Source organism: Dendropsophus ebraccatus, chromosome 12, assembly GCF_027789765.1.
Source record: "Dendropsophus ebraccatus isolate aDenEbr1 chromosome 12, aDenEbr1.pat, whole genome shotgun sequence".
In the NCBI taxonomy this organism is placed as follows: domain Eukaryota; kingdom Metazoa; phylum Chordata; class Amphibia; order Anura; family Hylidae; genus Dendropsophus; species Dendropsophus ebraccatus.
The window spans coordinates 32231026-32250296 of NC_091465.1; the positions used below are offsets into that span (position 1 = coordinate 32231026).

Here is a 19271-nt window from a genome sequence, read left to right on the forward strand (position 1 = left end):
TTTACTTTCTCCCTGCTGAGATACACTGTACAGTATAAACAGTGACCAACGTAACCGAGCTGCAGTTCCACTATGTAAAAAAAACCAGACAGCTTTCTGTTAATGGCTGAGCTGTGAAGAAGTGCACAGATACAGTACATGAATATCTTGGAGCACCTACAACTTTTCATGATTCACTGAAAGTATTAAAATGTTATAGTAAATCTGACATGTCATGGAGGCTAACTAGATTTATTCCTACCATGATTAAAACAGAGATTCATGGTCAAAGAAAAGCACTTCTATTCTAAGCTAAGTTTTACATGAATGCATATTCAATATACTGTATGAAAATGCATTCCCGGTCATACTGATTTTGTAACACAATAGACAAACATGCTGCTAACAATGCTATCATATACGCTATATACAGTAGTCTACAAGTAAGTGTGTGAGTGGTATGATCCCTGTGCACTATTATGGATAGATCTGCCTATACAGATTTATATTATGTAGAAATGTAGTTTTAACCTTCATCCACTTAATGGAGGTAAGTGTATAAAAAGTGAGTGCAGCAACCTTATGCAGTTCTGGCTAGTTATGTATGTTGGCATTTGTGTATTTCCCCAAAGCAGCTCTGGTAGCTGTTACTAGAGCCGTCCGCAATCCGAGATCATTGTATCAAGAAATGTGCTTCCACCTTTCAAGTCCTGTCAGTTGATTCGCTAGACATAATGCTTTTCTACTGGGCCATTTCCGTGTTCTTCCCCATGTTCTTCTTCTGGATATTGACAGCTCCAGGTATCGGTGTCTTCTTTAGCGTGCCTATTATTCATCAGGTGGAGTTGGAATGGATCTGCCAAAAATATTAATATTTATCTACAATCAAGGTGTGAATTTTTACAAGATAAAAATTAAGATAGTTATATATATATATATATATATATATATATATATATATATGATACTATATATATATATATATATATATATATATAGTTTATATAGTTAAGTATTAAGATAGTTAAGTATATATATATATATATATATATATATATATATATATATATATATAGTTAAGTATTAAGATAGTTAAGTATATAGTATATTTAGACAATATACATATTGTCTAAATATTCAATGTGTTATCATGTTTTATGCTAGTTGTACTAGTTGTTCTATGATGGCTTTTCACACGTGCCTCAAATTTCTTACATTGATCTCTTCTAAAAATACATCTTTTAGCTCTAGATCATGTTCAGTCAAAGCAAAGTTATAAAACCATGTTTTATTTCAAAGCTCAAGAGCTTGAACACCTCCTCACCACACCTTTCTGCTTTGCTACTGGTACTAAGCTTTTTATATCAATCATGCAGGGCAGGGAGGGTGGGGGAAAAGGAGGTGTGCATGCTGCAGCTCAGCATATCCTCTTTGACTTGAGCTTAGAAGTAAAACATGATTTTATTATTCTGTAAACAGCCATCAAGTAAAAAAAAACAAAAAAACAAAACACAACAACAGATATTATTTGTTTTATCTTCCTTTTAACATGGTGATGTCACAACCCGACTCCCAGAGCTGTGCGGGCTGTGGCTGCTGGAGAGGATGATAGCAGGGGATGCTCAGTGTCCCTCCAGTGTCCTGTGTCCCTCAGTGTCCGTCTGCCATCATCCTCTCCAGCAGCCACAGCCCACACAGCTCTGTGAGTCGGGATGTGACATCACCATTTTATCCAGGAAGTGACATCACCATTTTATCCAGGAAGTTAAGCCTTGATGCAGTAGTAAGTGCAGGGAAAAAGGCACTTTATGTGCATTTCCTATAATAAGTGTATATTGGTGATTTGTATAAATTTTGGGGGGCAATACACAACTTAAATAAAAAAATTTGCCGGACTTTTCCTTTAACTATCTGACTGTGTCTGAAGCCCTCATCATGATATACAGGTGACAGATTCTTTTTTAAATTATTTTAAAGAAACTGTTGAATTATTAAAGATCAAGTATGATTATACAAATAATTATCTACTCGGCCATCAAGGCATCATGACTCAGAATGATTCATGTCCATAAAGTGCCCCAAACTTGCCAAACAAGAATTTCCATTACAGACTAGAGATGAGCGAACCTGGAGCATGCTCGAGTCGATCCGAACCCGAACTTTCGGCATTTGATTAGCGGTGGCTGCTGAAGTTGGATTGGATTGGCTGTATCCATGTTTTCCAGACAACCTTAGAGCTTTATCCAAGTTCAGCAGCCCCCGATAATCAAATACCGAACGTTCGGGTTCGGATCGACTCGAACCCGATTCGCTCATCTCTATTACAGACCCTATAGGTGTTCTATGTGCTATAGTTGACCCATTTTATCTTTACATGCAGTGTCTCAAGTGCTTAGTAAGGGTATGTGCATACTACGAAACCTGGACAAATCGCCCGCCATGGATTGTGCAGCTCGCCCCCGAACGCATGTCCACCTGAGCCATAGACTCCATTCTATGTACAAGCAGATTCCGGAGATGTGCGTGGCCGTGAGTGGGGGAGAGCTGCAGAATCCACGGCGGGTGATCCTCCCGGGTTCCGTAGTGTGCACATACCCTAATATCTTGTGCAGTCTTGCATGGGTCTATAGCAGGCTAAGAGCACTGTATTTAGAATGTGTACAGGATGGACCCATAATATACTGTATGCACTGATTTAGTGTTTTTTCCTGCTTTATGGTGTCATTTCTATGTACAATACAGACCTGGCTTTTTCAGTAAGTGTGATGCTTTAATTTTCCATATGAGGAGGTGAATGATGACTGTGATTAACAGGACAATAAACACGGCCAGAGCCAAACACAGAGCCAGAGATATCCAGCTATCAAAAGAAGAATCTGGGGAAAGTAAGAAAGAAAATACATTTTTAAACAAATAAAGTCTCAAGTACATACAAAGATCTACCATAACACCAAAACTCCCTGTCTACTATTGTGTACAGTGTGGCCGGGGCTCAGCTCAAAGGAGGTGGGGCGTTACATGAGGGGGTATATATGTATGTATGTATGCCATAGAAGCATCTATGCCAGCTCCAAGCTGGCACTGATTTCTATTGATGCCACATGGCAGCCTCTGATGTGTAGTAGCTCTTCCTGTGAGATCAGACCCTATGGATTAGCCTTTGCTCTCTACACGCTTCAGTGAGTCTACCACTTTGGAACATACAAACCGCTGCACACCAGGAGCATTCCACAGGACCTGCCATCTTGGAAATGCTCTGACCTAGTCGTCCAGACATCACAAGCTGGCTCTTCTCATTCTCATCTTCTCTTCTGATGGCTTGTAAAAAATTCAAACCATTGTTAACATAAATATGTTCCTTAAAGTGTCACTGTCGTTAAAATTTTTTTCAGAAATCAATAGTCCAGGCGATTTTAAGAAACTTTGTAATTGGGTTTATTAGCCAAATATGCCATTATCTGCATGTAAAAAGCCTTTTCCCAGGTCCCCCCCCTCTCCTTTCTGTCATCCACTCCTCAGAATCAAGAAATCTCAACTGTTTTTTCATCTCTTTCATCAGTTGGATCCTGTCTGGTCTATGAAGAGGGGAGGGGGGAGGGGGAAGGAGTGAGATTAGGGGGCAAGCTGAGAGCCAAGAACAAAGGATTGCTCAGCAGGGGAACTATTCAGAGAGGTCCATGGTGCCTGTCACAGGAGAAAGCCCGATATGTGAGTGTAAATTAACTCTTTGTTGTCTTGTTTTGCTGCCTTTACTTTCTCTCTCCATAGGAAAACCATGAAGACAGGGGGGAGAGCTTCAAACTGCTTTTTTATTATAAAAATTCATTTTTCGGCTAATAAACCCAATTACAAAGTTTTGTAAAATCGCCTGCACTATTGATTTCTGCAATACAAATTTTAACGACAGTGACACTTTAAAATCGCTCCATTCCCATACTTATAACGCTTTTATCCTTTGGTCTATGGGGCTGTGTGAGGAGTCATTTTTTTGCGTCATGATGTGTTCTTTCAATCGGTACCTTGATTGCGCATATGCGACTTTTTGATCGCTTTTTATTACAATTTTTCTGGATTTGATGCGACCAAAAATGCGCAATTTTCCACTTCTTGGATTTTTTCACGCTTACGCTGTTTACCGTGCGAGATCAGGAATGGGATTAATTAATAGTTTGGGCGATTACGCACGCAGCGATACCAAACATGTTTATTTATTTAATTATTTTTATTTATAACATGGGAAAAGGGGGTGATTCACACTTCTATTAGGGGAGGGGCTTTTTTTTTATTAATAATAACACTTTATTTATTTATTTTACACTTATACTAGAAGCCCCCCTGAGGGACTTCTAGCATATGCACACTGATCTCTCATTGAGATCTATGCTGTATTGTATTACAGCATAGACCGATGAGATAGGCACTCGATTGCTTCCGCCTGCTGCAGCCGAAAACAACCGAGTGCAGAGCCGGAATTAGCGCCATTGCGGCGCAGACCCCGGCAGGTAATGGATGTGTGGATCGCTCCTCCGGGACAACGTCCCGGGGGGGGGGCGATCCACCCCACTAGACCACCAGGTATGAGGGACAGAAAGCAATCAGATGCAGCTGTCAACTTTGACAGCTGCATCTGATTGCTTGATTAGCGGGCACGGCGATCGGACAGTGGCCGCTTATAGCCGCGGTCCCGGGCTACATGCCGCACCTGGGACTGTGGCAGTTCAGAGCGTGGTCGCCGCGCAACCCCCCTCTGAAGTCCCAGAGATGACCACAGGGTGTAAATATACGCCCTGTGTCGTCAAGGAGTTAAATCAGCAGTAGCCAGAGAGTTAAACAGATTTGTAAATTTAATTTATTAAAAAATAAAAAATAAAAAAAATCTAATCTTGCAGTACTTATCAGCTCCTGTATGCCCTGCAGGAAGCAGTGTATTCTTCTCAGTCTGACACAGTGCTCTCTGCTGCCACCTCTGTCTGTGTTAGTAACTGTTCAGAGCAGCAGCAAATCCCCATAGAAAACCTTACTGGATACTTGATGGACAGAGGTGGCAGCAGAGAGCACTGTGTCATACTGAAAAGAATACAACACTTACTGCTGGACATACAGCAGCTGATAAGTACTGGAAGACTCAAATTTTTTAAATAAAAGTAATTTACATAACTATATAACTTTCTGACACCAGTTTTCTTTACATCGTAGTATCCCTTTAACATTGTTGGCCTTTAGACTACACTATCAATATGTAATTGGTTATCACTGTGTTGTGGTAAGTTGCTGTACGAGACACAACCCACTGACAACAGTGGGAGAATTTAAGGAAAAAACAGACTTTACCTCATATAAACCCTCATATAAAACCTCAGACTCAAACCTCATATAAACCCTTTAATTTTGTGAATTTAAACTTTCCTGATAAATGTCAGATTTATTTATTTATTTATTTTTTACAATATATTTAGTTGCTTCCTCTTGAACATGACCAACAGGATGGACAAAAAAAAAGAGCAACCTGTTACACATCTATCTGCTGGGCTGATCTTACATTTTCCACAAGGGCAGATAAGAAATGTAGACACTTGTTAACCCTGTATCTTCGCCTTCCGGACGGTTAGCTTGATGACTATATCTAAACAGGAAAATGAGAGGAAATCTGCTCTTACGACTTACCACATATAGATTCAGTTTCTAGGTAAAAGCTACATTCTCTAGAATCCATTATTTCTGAGAACTTTGAGGGCAGCTGTATGAGACTGGACTTATAATTACTTTCCCCACCTAATACGCTCCATTATCATGGTATTTCATGTTCATTCCCACTACCATATCTATCACAAGCCAAAAGCATGTCCTTAAAGGGATTATCCAGGATTAGAAAAAGCACAGCTACTTTCTTGCAAGAACAGCACCACCGCTGTCCTCAGGTTGTGTGCGGTATTACCATTCAGCTTCATTCATTTCAATGGAACTGGGCTACAAACCCCACACCTAAACTGGATAACCCTTTTAAGGGCATGCTTTGTCTTGTGATACATACAGTATTGAGGCTATGTTCACACTACGTAAGTTCCACTGAAATCACGACCGTTGTTACAACTGCCGTGATTCCTGCGGTACTTAGGTAGTGATGCACGCTGAGGGAATCTCGGCCGGAGTGTTTAAATGTAGTATACATTTCGGCTGGGATCTCTAACGGCGCCGTAGAAAACTGACATATATGACATATCGGCCACAGAGAACCCTTTCAGTTCAAACAATAGAGCGAGCGGTTCCGGCCGCACGCTCCATTGTGTGCTGTTGGGAGTTCTGATGCGAGCGCGCACTGATGCGCCGGCATCAGAACTCAGCGGCGCTAAAGATCATCCTGCCGGTACTGCAGTACCAACCGGGATGATATTTTCTGAGACCCAAGCTTATACACCCCTTTATAAAAGCCGGATATTTTCTTCTGCAGCTAGCAGTGTCTGGCAAGTCTTGGAAGTCTTGGAGTGCACTGCTGCTAGAGGAGTCTAGAATAAGCTTGGGAGAACTGGAAAGCCGAGAGGCCTTTAGGTGGTCACTGTGGCTGGCAGGCAGAGAGGGGTGACTAGTCACGGACGGCTCCGCGCTCAGATTACTAGTTGCCTCCCCTCTCCCGGCCTTTTTTTCTTCTTTATAAAGCTACTGCTCCAGCTGCGACTGATATTCTCCGCCACCTGTACAGTAGCTCTATACACTGCTGCAGGGAACCATATTAGCACAATATGATTGGTTCTCTTTAAAAAAAAGCCATTAACTCTAAACCATTCATTGGTCATAGAGCAGAACCTTTCACTTAATGTTTTTTCACCTCAACAAGAGGTATTGGTAGAGAACAGTTAAGTCCAAAGTGCAACGTTACTATATAGGTTATGGTCGGTTTTCGGTCACCTATGCCCCCTATTGAATGGTCATTCCTAAAGTAACCAACAATAGCAAACAATTAAGGCCTTTTACATAGGCCAAAAAGGTATAGATAATGAGTCTAATCTCATTGATTAGAGCTTGTTTGTTGTCATATGACTCATTGGATGTCACAAATGATGGCTGGAAAGTTAGTGCGACTCTTTAATTTTATTATTGTCATTGGCACATTCCCCTTTCTACATAGAATGATGTGTAGCTAATAGGGATTTTAATGGCTGCACAAAAGATCTAAACACGCTCGTTCATCGGCTGGTCACTCACCCCTTTAGGGACCATTTACACAGAAAGATTATCTGACAGATTATCCGCCAAAGATATGAAGCCAAAGCCAGAAACAGACTATAAACAGAGATTAGGTCAAAAAGGAAAGACTGAGATTTCTTCTCTTTTCAAATCCATTCCTGGCTTTGGCTTTACATCTTTGGCAGATAATGTCAGATAATCTTTCTGTGTAAACATAGCATTACACAGGCCAATTATAGGCAAAGAGCATTACTATGAACATTCAAACGGCTGTTTCCCCTATTCACAGGATAGGAGATGACAATCTAATCAGTGAACTGCGACCACTGGAGTCACCCCCCATCATGAGAATAGAGAAAAATGGCCCCCGAATGAATAGAGTGTAGCACACATGTGTTGCTAGAGCCTCATTCATTCTCTTTAGACCTTCTGAACATTGTGGGAATAACAAAAAAAAATTCAAATATAAATTTATAATACCGCCTTAAAAAAGAAACTTTTTCTTTTGAGTCTTACATGATAACTCTAAAAATTCTCAAATTTTTTTTTTTCATTGTTTCTATCACCATACATGCAGCTGGTGGTTACGTTTTAATCTAATGGGATAAGATAGCTTACTTTGCTGTCAAGTAAAATAATCTAGATAATACGTACTTTCGATTTTGCGGGTTGAAGGCACAACAGAATACATTTCTTCTTGGTGGATTGTTGTAGTGGAGATTTCCCTGTAAATTAAGGACCCACAGATTTACTTAATGCAAATGAGCACTTTCTTAAAAATACAGACATCTATTTCACCACAAGTACTAATGCCCCTGGTTGACCTTCAGGCTCTTTGGTTTAGAACTAGAACTGTTAAACATGTGGGGGGAGATTTATCAAAGGGTGTAAAATTTAGACTGGTGCAAACTACCCACAGCAACCAATCACAGCTCAGCTTTAGGCAGTGCTGAAAGGAAAGCTGAGCTGTGATTGGTTGCTGTGGGCAGTTTGCACCAGTCTAAATTTTACACCCTTTGATAAATCTCCCCCGTAGTGTATTGTGTTGTTATAAAGTGGCTATAAGACTTTGTCGCCAAAATAAACATTATGAGACATTTATAATAGCTCAGAATTTCTCCATGAAATTCCCTATTTCTGTTTAACCTACTGAATAAAAACCAATAAGAGGTAGGGAATATATCAAATAGGATCCACAGGGTCAGACTACATATATTTGTTTAATAGCCTTGATAAAAAAAAATCCTACTACAACTTCTATGCGGACCTCCAGAGTAATACATGGAAAACAAACCCTTTAAGCATTCTAATCTTACAATCAAGTATTACTCCGTTCCATGTTCCCTCTTTTCTGCCATCTTTAACTTAGCATTAAAAGGGACAGAGTAAAAAGAGTAAAACATGATTTTAGGATCTGACTACATGAGCCAATTGTATCGTAGTCTGTAACCATGGAGACGTATCCAAGTAAGTAGGATACATTTTAATCAAGACCCTATGAATAGTTGCTTTATTTTTTTTGGATGATTTGGATTAACTTTGGATGCTTGGATGATTGGAGATTGGTTGAAATCTGTCAAGGATACAGATTTCATAAGATTATATGATTATTGGCTAACATTGCTCATAATTAACCTTCAAACGCTATGTTATATGTGGAAATTAGCACTTATCATGTGTACTTACTCTTTGCCAGGCTTGCACTTTCCATTTTCTTCTTCATAAAATGTTCCCTTTGTACAGTTTTGGCAATAATACAAATAAACTGTGGTGTCTTGTTCTAGAAATGAGTGGACATGAAGAGATGTCATCATGAGCCTCACGTGCAGAGATCACAATACATTCATTATAAAATTAATATTCTGACCCATCATGTGAACTGTCAGCTTTATGACAACACTAAGGTTTTTAACTTTACATTGAAAGCTAGAGTTGTAGTTACATAATAAGAGATCACACTTCTGGGAAGGTCTGACAACATTTCCTGTGTATATTGAACATTTTTGAAGTTAGAAATAGTTTCCATGGTCCAGTTTGAAATAGTGGTAGACTTGCTTTTATCATATATGAGAAATGAAACACTGATGTAAAATACAGGTTCCTGGCTAGATTGCCTCTATCTTCAAAACCCTTCCTGTTAACCTCAGTAGAATTGCTCCAAGGAGCATGTCTAGCTCTGGAGGACTTAGCATCAAGTTATCCCACTAGGATCAGGATGGTGGGGTGTCGAGTCCCTGCAGTTGGCAGCGGTGGATGTAGATGAAACCTTGACAGGCGCTGGCCGATAGTAGATATAGGACAAAGTCTAAAGCAGGTACTACTAAAAACACAAAAATACACAAAAATGCAACAGCTCACCACAATGGCAAGATGTAGACCCCCTAAAGACATGAAAATAGTTATAAGCAGCCCTCTTAACTGCTAAAGAAAATTCCCACAAAAATAATGAGACTTTTGGTTACCATTTGCAAACAGTGTAAATCACCCCACCACGATAAGGTAGCCTCATGCTCGAGGCAGACCCTACACTGTACTATGGCCTCTCCATGGCGTACAATACGCCTATGTTCTGGGCATACAAGATCCGTCTTATACCTGCAAAAATAATTGCACCACCTGGGTGGGATGGGTGGAGTGCACGACCAAATAGAGGCAGCCACTCCCCCCATCTGGAACACAGAAAAAAAGACAAATTTGGTCCGCTCTCCTAGAACATCATTCACAAGGTCTAGACCCTTCCTGTTAACCTCAGTAGAGTCGCTCCAAGGAGCATGTCTAGCTTTGGAGGACTTAGCACCAAGTAATCCCACTAGGATCAGGATGGTGGGGTGTCGAGTCCCCGCAGTTGGCAGCGGTGAATGTAGATAAAACCTTGACAGGCGCTGGCTGATAGTAGATATAGGACAAAGTCTAAAGCAGGTACTACTAAAAACACATTTATTTGTCTCTAGGGACAACGCGTTTCGGGGTACAGGGAATCCCTTTAATGTCTCCCTGACTTAAGAAAGGAGCCACTTAAAATGGTGGTTTTGGTGGTTTCCCTACAGTAGCCACCCCTTGGCTAGGACCTTCCCGGAGGGATTTCTGGCTAGTCCTGTGTTTCAAGACTCTTAAGTGACACTCCATGGCTCTTTTTTGCATATTTGTATTTCCCAGGGAGCAATGCACCTAGGATTTCACTGTATTGAGTGCTTTAACCAGCAGCTGACAGTGTTATCTTTGGTTGGTCCCTCTGAGATCAGCGATCTGTTCCCTTTTATCAACAAGTAAGACCAGACAGAAAGGGAAACTAATAGCAAGTTAGCAGACTAGCTTTAAAAGACGCAGCCATGAGAAGACCATGTCTGCAACCCTAAGTGCCTTATAATATTGTTGGACCACGCCTCACTGATTATAAAGGCAACCAATATAGTTCAACAAATAGTTGTAAGATGACGATAAAACCTCTAAATTTCAAGATTTTTTTTTTTTAAATTAGCATTTGAAAAAGAGCTCAATAAATATATAAATATATAGGTAGCCATTCTAATTTACACATTAATATATGTATCACCTCAAAAAGTAATAAACATTTAAAAAGTTTTATCAGTTCCTAACAAAAAACGTTTACAAATAATCTTCTATATCTTTGGCTATGTCCTCGTGTGTGCACACTTGCCCTAAAGCAGGTTCCCAGCATGCAAATCGAAACAAAAAACAAGTCACCATAGCAAGTCATAACTTCTAACCATATTTTTATAATCATTAACAGTGCATGTAAGGATAAACAGATTTTGTGCAAATGTCACCACATTTTGAGCTGACCCCAGCTCTCGGTCATAGCATGCAGTATGATGTGACTAAGAGCTGGAGTCAGGTCAAACACGGTGTTGTTCACGCGTCATGACACCGTGGATCTTTATATCCTACATACAGTACTACATAATGACTATGCAATAAAACAATGGTGGAGCTACCTTGTTCTATCACAATTCTATCAGCCATGCCCCCCCCCCCTTGTATTTGTTAAGGTTAAAGAAATGCACCTCTAGTTACTTAGTTATACAGTGTGTGAAAAAGAGAACTTTTGAGTGTTTATTTATTTTACCACAACCTTTGTCGGACCACAAAAGTACTGTGTCAATCAAAAAAAGTAAATTCTCTCCACTTGTGACATAATCATGTGATATACAGTCTATGTGTTTCTTGGGAGCCCTGTTAATGCAGAATGTATACTCTTTGCAATGTGAAAAACCACTGCATCACTGCCCACTGTGGTGTCCCACCTCAGTGGGAAGATCCTGCTGAGACAACTTGTCTTGGAAGCAGAAACAAGCGGTGATGAGCAGGAGGCTGGAAGGTGACGAAGAGGGAACTGTAGGCGATTAGGCAGGTCGGAGTATCACTTCATTTTACTGAGCTCCCAGCAAAGTAAGAACTTAGTTAACCTCTTTAAATAAATGCTGAATTTAATGCACTATGGACATCAAAGGGGCCTGGTGGACCCCACTGACTTATAATCGTGTCCGTCCTCTATTGCTTTTAATGTTCCACATACTGTAATAGAACCATGAGATGCACTAGAAACATTTCTGGAATTGTTTCTTAACACCAAACCATTCACTACCAAACCAACTATTCAAGGGATGGATGAACAGGCCACTTTTGGGGTTAAGGTTAAGGCTCCTAACAATACAGCTGAAGCCTTCTGTTCCCCTGTGCTCACTTCCGGCAACTCTACGTCTTCTTTGTCCAATCCTTTTGGTGTCAGTGAAACAAGCTTCTGGAAATGTCTGGGAATAGCTTACCCCTCCTCTCTCCACTGAGAGCACATGAATGTACGGTGGTGCCAAACAATTATGTGAATGGATCAAGAAATAGAGCTGTCAAATAAAAACTATTGTACATGTATGGTCACTTTTAGGTAACCAGGGTTTTAGATAGCATTAAGAAACCATTGGTCAAGTTATGTCGTATTCACGGGATATGTTCCTTTTCATTTTTTGGAATTTCTAATTTATTTTATGGAAGAAGAGTAAATCTGCCAACAGGTGTTGTTGGGCCCCTTTCCCCCCATTAAAATGTAGCAAAGCAAATTTTAACAAAGAAGGTAATTCTATTCTATCTATATAAAAAGTGGGGAGGTTAACTTTTTCCATAATGAAGGGGATGATATCTCATAACTACATTTTAAATTAGTACCTACTTGAAGAAGCTTTTTCCTCTATAAGACCATTATTGATCCTCTTTTAACATGTTACCTGTCCATGTACCTGTTGCATCATAAAAGTTCAAATCTGGGCACTCACCATTTTCATGCTTCCAGAAATCTTTATTATAGAAAATTCATCAAATTTTTACAGCGGTAAAAATTTGATGAATTTTCTATAATAAAGATTTCTGGAAGCATGAAAATGGTGAGTGCCGAGATTTGAACTTTTATGATGCTATAGGAATTTTTTCCTACTACGAGCACCACCCTTGACACAGACGTGCCGCCTAAAAAAAGAATCTCTTGGACATGTACCTGTTGCAAACATCTTATTTCTCTCTATTCCAACAGTAAATTATGAGCCTGTGAGTGTCACCCAGGTAGCTATCCCCTGGCTATTTCCCCAGCCTAGCTCTCCTAGGCATGTTTGCTCATCACAAATTTGGGAAAACCTGGTGAGAACCTTTGTAGGATCTGTAATAATTACAATCTCCTGTTGTCACTAATAAAAACTATTTATGAAACATTACCTGTCCTCTTTAGCTGAGATCGCCCACAGGGTGGAAGCTTTACACATGTGTTACAACCTGATGAGTGGCAGCCATGTCCTTGAGTGCAGCGGCAGTCTTTCTTTCTTTGGTCTGCATGTGAACATAAATTGGTTTCTCCAGCTGCGAATAAAAGAAAAATTTGATTTAGTTTTCAAAGTTTGATTTGTTTTCCATTTACCCTTAATTTTTTAATTGTGAGGCAGATTAGGTTCTAAGGAATCTAAAGCCACATCATGGAATCATTTGTCATGGTGAACTTAAAGGTTGACTCCCCGTTCTCTAAAATTAGATATAACTAGTAAGCTGACTTAGACTCACTGAGTGTTTGTGCGTCCACTTGGCAAATGGGGTTAAATGTGGATAAATGTAAAGTTATGCACCTGGGTACTAATAACCCACATGCATCATATGTCCTGGGGGGAGTTACTCTGGGAGAGTCGTGGATGGAGAAGGATGTGGGTGTACTTGTAGATAATAGACTACAGAACAGCACACAATGTCAGTCAGCTGTTTCTAAGGCCAGCAGGATATTGTCATGTATATAACAGGCCTGGACTCTCGGGACAGGGATATAATATTACTGCTTTATAAAGCCTTGGTGAAGCCTCCTCTGGAGTATGCTGTTCAGTTCTGGGCCCGGATTTATAGAGAAGATGTCCTAGAGCGAGAAAGGGTAAAAAGACGGGCAACTAAACTAATAAGTGGAATAGAGCATCTTAGTTATAAGGAGAGATTGAAAGAATTAAATTTGTTTTAGTCTGGAGAAGAGATGTATAAGGGGAGATATGATTTATTTAATTTAATTAAAATATATAAATGGCCCCTACAAGAAATATGGGCAAAAGATGTTCCAGGTAAAACCCCCTCAAAAGAGAAGGGGGCATTGCCTCCACTTGGAGAAAAAAAGTTCAATCTCCGGAGGAGGCAAGCCTTCTTTACCATGAAAACAGTAAATCTGTGAAACAGTCTACCCCAGGATCTGGTCACAGCAAAAACAGTAGAGGGCTTCAAAACCGGCTTAGACAAGTTTTAGAACAAAATAACATAAATGCATATGTATAGAATCTACCCATCATCCCTCCCCCTTAAATCAATCATTTACCTCCTTGGTTGAACTGGATGGACGTTTCTTTTTTCAACCGTACTAGCTATATCTAACTATATAACTAAGAAATTACTGTTTAGACCTATTATCTTATAAATATAAAGAGATTTTACTTCTTCAAAGTAAAAAGATTGTCTTGGATTTATTAGCTAATGACGCGAGAAACTACAGTACATTCGAGTTCGTGCAAAACCGATCGCACATCATTTGAATCCTTCTGCCTGGAGAAGATGAATGCAGCCTGAGGACTGCCTTGAAAACATAGATACAGCCATAGGCTCATCTCTAGTCCTAATCTTACCTTTAAAAATGTCCACTATACCTATGCCACATGTTCCTATTCCCCAGCTGGGACATCATTGAAGGGAGGGTGGGCATAAGCAGGGTTGGCATTTTACAAAAAAAAAAGGTGAGCATAGGAACTTTGATTATGTCAAGCTATTGGCAAACTTCTGCTGTGTGATATTAAAGGTTGGCTAACTCATGTACAACTGTGATTGCCAGTTTCCATATTATCCAAAAACTAAAATGAAGAGTGTTGTGGACAAGAGCAGTCAGGTCTCTGTGTTGTGTTGCTGGAACAAGGAACCCCTTTCCCGTTATCAATATATGTCTCAGTGGTTGGACCCCAACTAAGTACGTTATATCGGAATACAGAATTTGTCCATACACATGCTCCACCTATAGTGACATGTAAACAAGGTGAACTTTTAAAGTTTTGATTGAGATATCATTTGTTCAGGCTATCAATGTCATAATGATAAATTTATCAGCATATATATATAGCAAAAGTGAGTAAAGAAAGTCTACGTCCATGTCTGGTAATTCATACCCTATTCACTGGAAGGCAGAGTGAAGTGGGTTGAAAATGTCTCTCTTTTCCCAGTTGTATCTGCAATGACTGCGAGGCATGAGGTAGCATCAACAACTTAGAAGTGTATTGGCGAGCCTGACCATACTAATGTAAAAGTCTAGTGAGTCTAACAAAAATGGAAGCTGTCTATGAAGATATCCATGATGGCAGCTTCTAACCCGAGGTCTCATGTCCAATGGAAATAGATTGGACGGGTTAAGCTCTTCTGGTTGCTCACACACAGTCATGAACATTTGCTTATCTCTCCTAGCCACCACTGATTCAACAGACTCAACAGAGCTGAGAACCTGTATCGGGGACAATCAGGAGTTTTTACTTAAAGGTACTTTTGTCTATGGTCAGTTGTACTTTTTATTTTTTCACACACAAACTGGTAAGAAAATCCCCCACCCACAGATTTAGTCATTTAGGATTAAGTTAGAGTCACTAACTGCATGATGGATGGACTAATGGATGGACTAGGTACAGTTTTAGGCTGGGTTCACACTACGTATATTTCAGTCAGTATTGTGGTCCTCATATTGCAACCAAAACCAGGAGTGGGTTAAAAACACAGAAAGGATCTGTTCACACAATGTTGAAATTGAGTGGATGGCTGCCATTAAATGCAAATATTTGCTGTTATTTTAAAACAACGGCTGTTGTATTGAAATAATGGCAGTTATTTACTGTTATATGGCGGCCATCCACTCAATTTCAACATTGTGTGAACAGATCCTTTATGTGTTTTTAATCCACTCCTGGTTTTGGTTGCAATATGAGGACCACAATACTGACTGAAATATACGTAGTGTGAACCCAGCCTAATTAGGCTATAATCACACGTAGTATGAGTACCGGCCAGATGATCTTTAGCACTGCTGAAATCTGATGTGGGCACATCAGTTTGCGCCTGCAGTAGAACTCCCTACAGCACACAATGGAGCGTGTGCGGCCGGAGCCGCTCCCTTCATTGTGTGGACTGACAGGGTTTTCTGCGGCCACTTTTCACTGAATAGCGTCCGCAGAAAACTGACATGTCAGTTTTCTACGGCGCCGCTAGGGATTCCCTCAGCCTGCAGCACTACGTAAGTACCACAGAAATCATCGCCGTTGTAACAACGGCCGTGATTTCTGTGGAACTTACGTAGTGTGAACATAGCCTTATAATGAGGTGGAAGTGAATGTTGAACCACCCCCAGGAAATTGTATACAATAAGTATAAAAGTTTTACTATACTGTACCCTTACCAACAAGACTTACTATTTCCTGTTGGATTACCACAAAGTAATTGGGTTACTGGTTCATGTCTGCAATGCACACTAGCTTAAAGGAATATTCTGAGTTACAATACATCTGTTATCTGTAGATTGCGTAGACTGCGGGGTATCCAACCGCTGTGATCCGCTATAATCTTGATAACCCTCAAATCTCATCTATCTCCAGCAGCTGGGGCTTATGTCTCAGACTTGGGACCCCTTTCTTGATTTTATAGGGGGTCCCAGCCATCAGAGCCTCCCACAATATGATACTTGTCCCCAATAGTGATGAGCGAATACTGTTATTCGATCGAATAGTGAGATATTCGAATATTCGATATTCGTACGAATATCCCGCGAATATTCGACAAATATTCGATAAGCGTTCAAATCCCCCAGCTTCCGGTTTCACCCTCCAAATGGTCAAATAGATGTTTTTCACTAATCGAATACTTGTTCCCATAGACTTTAATGGGATCGAATATTCGATCGAATATTCGCGGAATATTCGTACGAATATCGAATATCTCACTATTCGCTCATTACTAGTCCCCAACCCTCTGGATAGAGATGTATAGCCTAAACAGTTTCATTATATTACAATTTAATATTTCTTTCTGAAATGTATAAAATTTGCTTTACATTTTTGCTGAACATTTTTTTTCAATACATTATATTATTAATGTACTGAAACTCATTGAGGGAGATTTATGAAACATGGTGTAAAGTGAAGCTGGCTCAGTTACCCTTAGCAACCAATCAGATTCCACTTTTCATTCCTCACAGACTCTTTTGAAAATGAAAGGTGGAATCTGGTTGCTAGGGGCAACTGAGCCAGTCTCACTTTACACCATGTTTCATAAATTTACCCCATTATGTACAATTCTACTGCTTGTTATTGGAAACAGTCAGAAATTCTGACATAAAACATACCTTAGATGCTGTGTATATATCAAAGGGTGCTATTCACTGGATGGGGCAAATGTTTTGCCTGTTGGTCTCCATCAGGCCAGTATACATTAGCAGGACCTGAGACAAGATGAGTATCTTGCCTCTGGTGACAGATTGTAGAGTCGTTGATAGGGAGAATGTTGCATGGAGTGGCTATAAATCATATTGACGACTCTTGTTTCCATTGTCTACAGCTGCAAATGACTGCTGGACACTGATGTGTAATATAAGGCAGTCAAGCCTGGGTATGATAACTGCATAGAGTACACTGTGCTGGTCCTGGTTATCTGCATGCAAACTTTTATTACTTATGAAAGGTTCAAACTCTGTGGACGAAGCCTAAGCTTATCTCATATAAATGCTGTTGGCCTATAACAAAGTGGCTGCAAAGATTTCAGCTCTGAAGCCAACATGATACAAGCTGTAGCTTAAGTAATGCAATGTATTACTCAACATTCTATTCCCTTTCTGTATATGACATTCAATGGTTAAAATATATACTAATAAAAAGTTTTATTCAGTTGATACTTACTCGGACTACATGGCGGGCAGTCTGTTGTATCGCCATTTATTGTCACCTTGTAATTGTTGTTGGTGCCTCTCTCAGCAGCAAATACAGCAGTGCCCTTCATAAGTATTACACACCCCACTGCTAGCAGCGGACCCATCCTCCAAGTGAGACTCATTTTCATTAGTATATGAAGCCTGTTAGGACCCTTGAAATGCTCTGCTACAGTCCACAATCGTTCACGTTGATGAATGATCGTCACTGATGGACGATTTGTCACAAATGTCAGTCTTATTTTTCCTCATAGTGGGAGGAAGTTTTCGACGTCACATGCATTTCCCTTTTGGTTGTGTTTTTTTTTTTTTCCTGTGGTCTCGCCTTTTGTATACTTTATGTCTGTGTGTGACTGTGAGCATGGTTACTTATGGGAGTTATATAAAATAATGGGGTGTCAGCTATTTCCTCTTATTCTTGATTTAGAATTTTGTCATTGGACAAAGACCTTTCACCCAAATAATATGTCTTTAAACCATTTCATATCATACATAGTTTTTCTTTTTTTTTTTTTTTTTTTTAGACAAGACGGGCAATGTTATATATTGTGTGTTGGACACAGAAGACTGATCACCAACTAAAGAATGTGTTAGGATTTTACCTAACCTGAATCCAGCGTGGTCCTCTTTGCAGGCTGGGGGGCTGTCCTGGAGTCCTGCCAGAGTGTTCCCCAGCCGCCGGGTCACGTCATGATAACCCAGCGGCATCCCTAGTTACCGGGTAAGCCCTGGTACTGTGTCACTGCCCGGGATCGTGTGTGGTCATTACTGCCAGTCAGGTTGTCTCTGTCAGGTGTTCCTGGGGAAATCAGTGGTCAAGTCCAATCATCTTAAAGGGGTAGTCCACCAAAAAAAATTTTCTTTCAAATCAACTGGTGCCATAAAGTGCCAGAGATTTGTAATTCACTTCTATTAAAAAATCTTAAGTCTTCCAGTACTTATCAGCTGCTGTGTGTCCAGCAGGAAGTGGTGTTTTCTTTCCTGCCTGACCCAGTGCTCTCTGTTGCCTCCTCTGTCCATGTCAGGAACTGTCCAAAGCAGGAGCAAATCCCCATAGAAAACCTCTCCTGCTCTCCAGACTGGAAATAATACAACTTCCTGTTGGGCATACAGCAGCTGATAAGTACTGGAAGGCTTGAGATTTTTTAATAGAAGTAAATTACAAATCTCTGGCACTTCATGGCAGCAGTTGATTTGAAAGAAAATTTTTTTGGGTGGACTACCCCTTTAAGGACCAGATCTCTGTTTTCTTATTTAATGTATGCCGACCTGCAGTTTATTGCCAGTTATTGAGCTAGTCTTTGTGTGCTTGCTTTTCCCTTGCGCTCCTTGCGATATTTCTTCACTCTGTGCCTATACCTCTGACTATCCTTGTTTACTGCCTGCCTTGACCTTATTGCTTTGTGACCTGATCACCCGTTTGCCTCTGATTTTGTACTGCCTTGCCCTCCGGTTGTGACCCCGCTTTATTATGTTCGTTCGTCTTGTCTTTGTTCTGTGTACCACTTACTTAGGTAAGGGACCATGATCGTGTTTGTCCACAGCCGTTTAGGGCTGATAGAGGCAAGTAGGCAGAGAGAGTGGGCTGAACTGAGTTTAGGCTCCACTGTCCGTGTCTGTTCTTTCCATCGATCTCGAC

The 19271-nt window shown here is 40.3% G+C and overlaps 1 protein-coding gene across 1 annotated transcript; it reads right to left on the reverse strand.

Annotated features, from left to right (window-relative positions):
* Position 1: 1 nt before the first annotated feature.
* TNFRSF18 (TNF receptor superfamily member 18) lies at positions 2–17834 on the reverse strand. Its single transcript, XM_069948251.1, has 6 exons — positions 17604–17834; positions 12883–13023; positions 8848–8941; positions 7816–7886; positions 2724–2855; positions 2–835 (listed from the first exon to the last, which is right to left on the reverse strand). The coding sequence occupies exons 1-6, from the start codon at positions 17761–17763 to the stop codon at positions 705–707; spliced, it is 729 nt and encodes a 242-aa protein (XP_069804352.1). The 5' UTR covers positions 17764–17834; the 3' UTR covers positions 2–704.
* Between the last annotated feature and the right edge of the window lie 1437 nt (positions 17835–19271).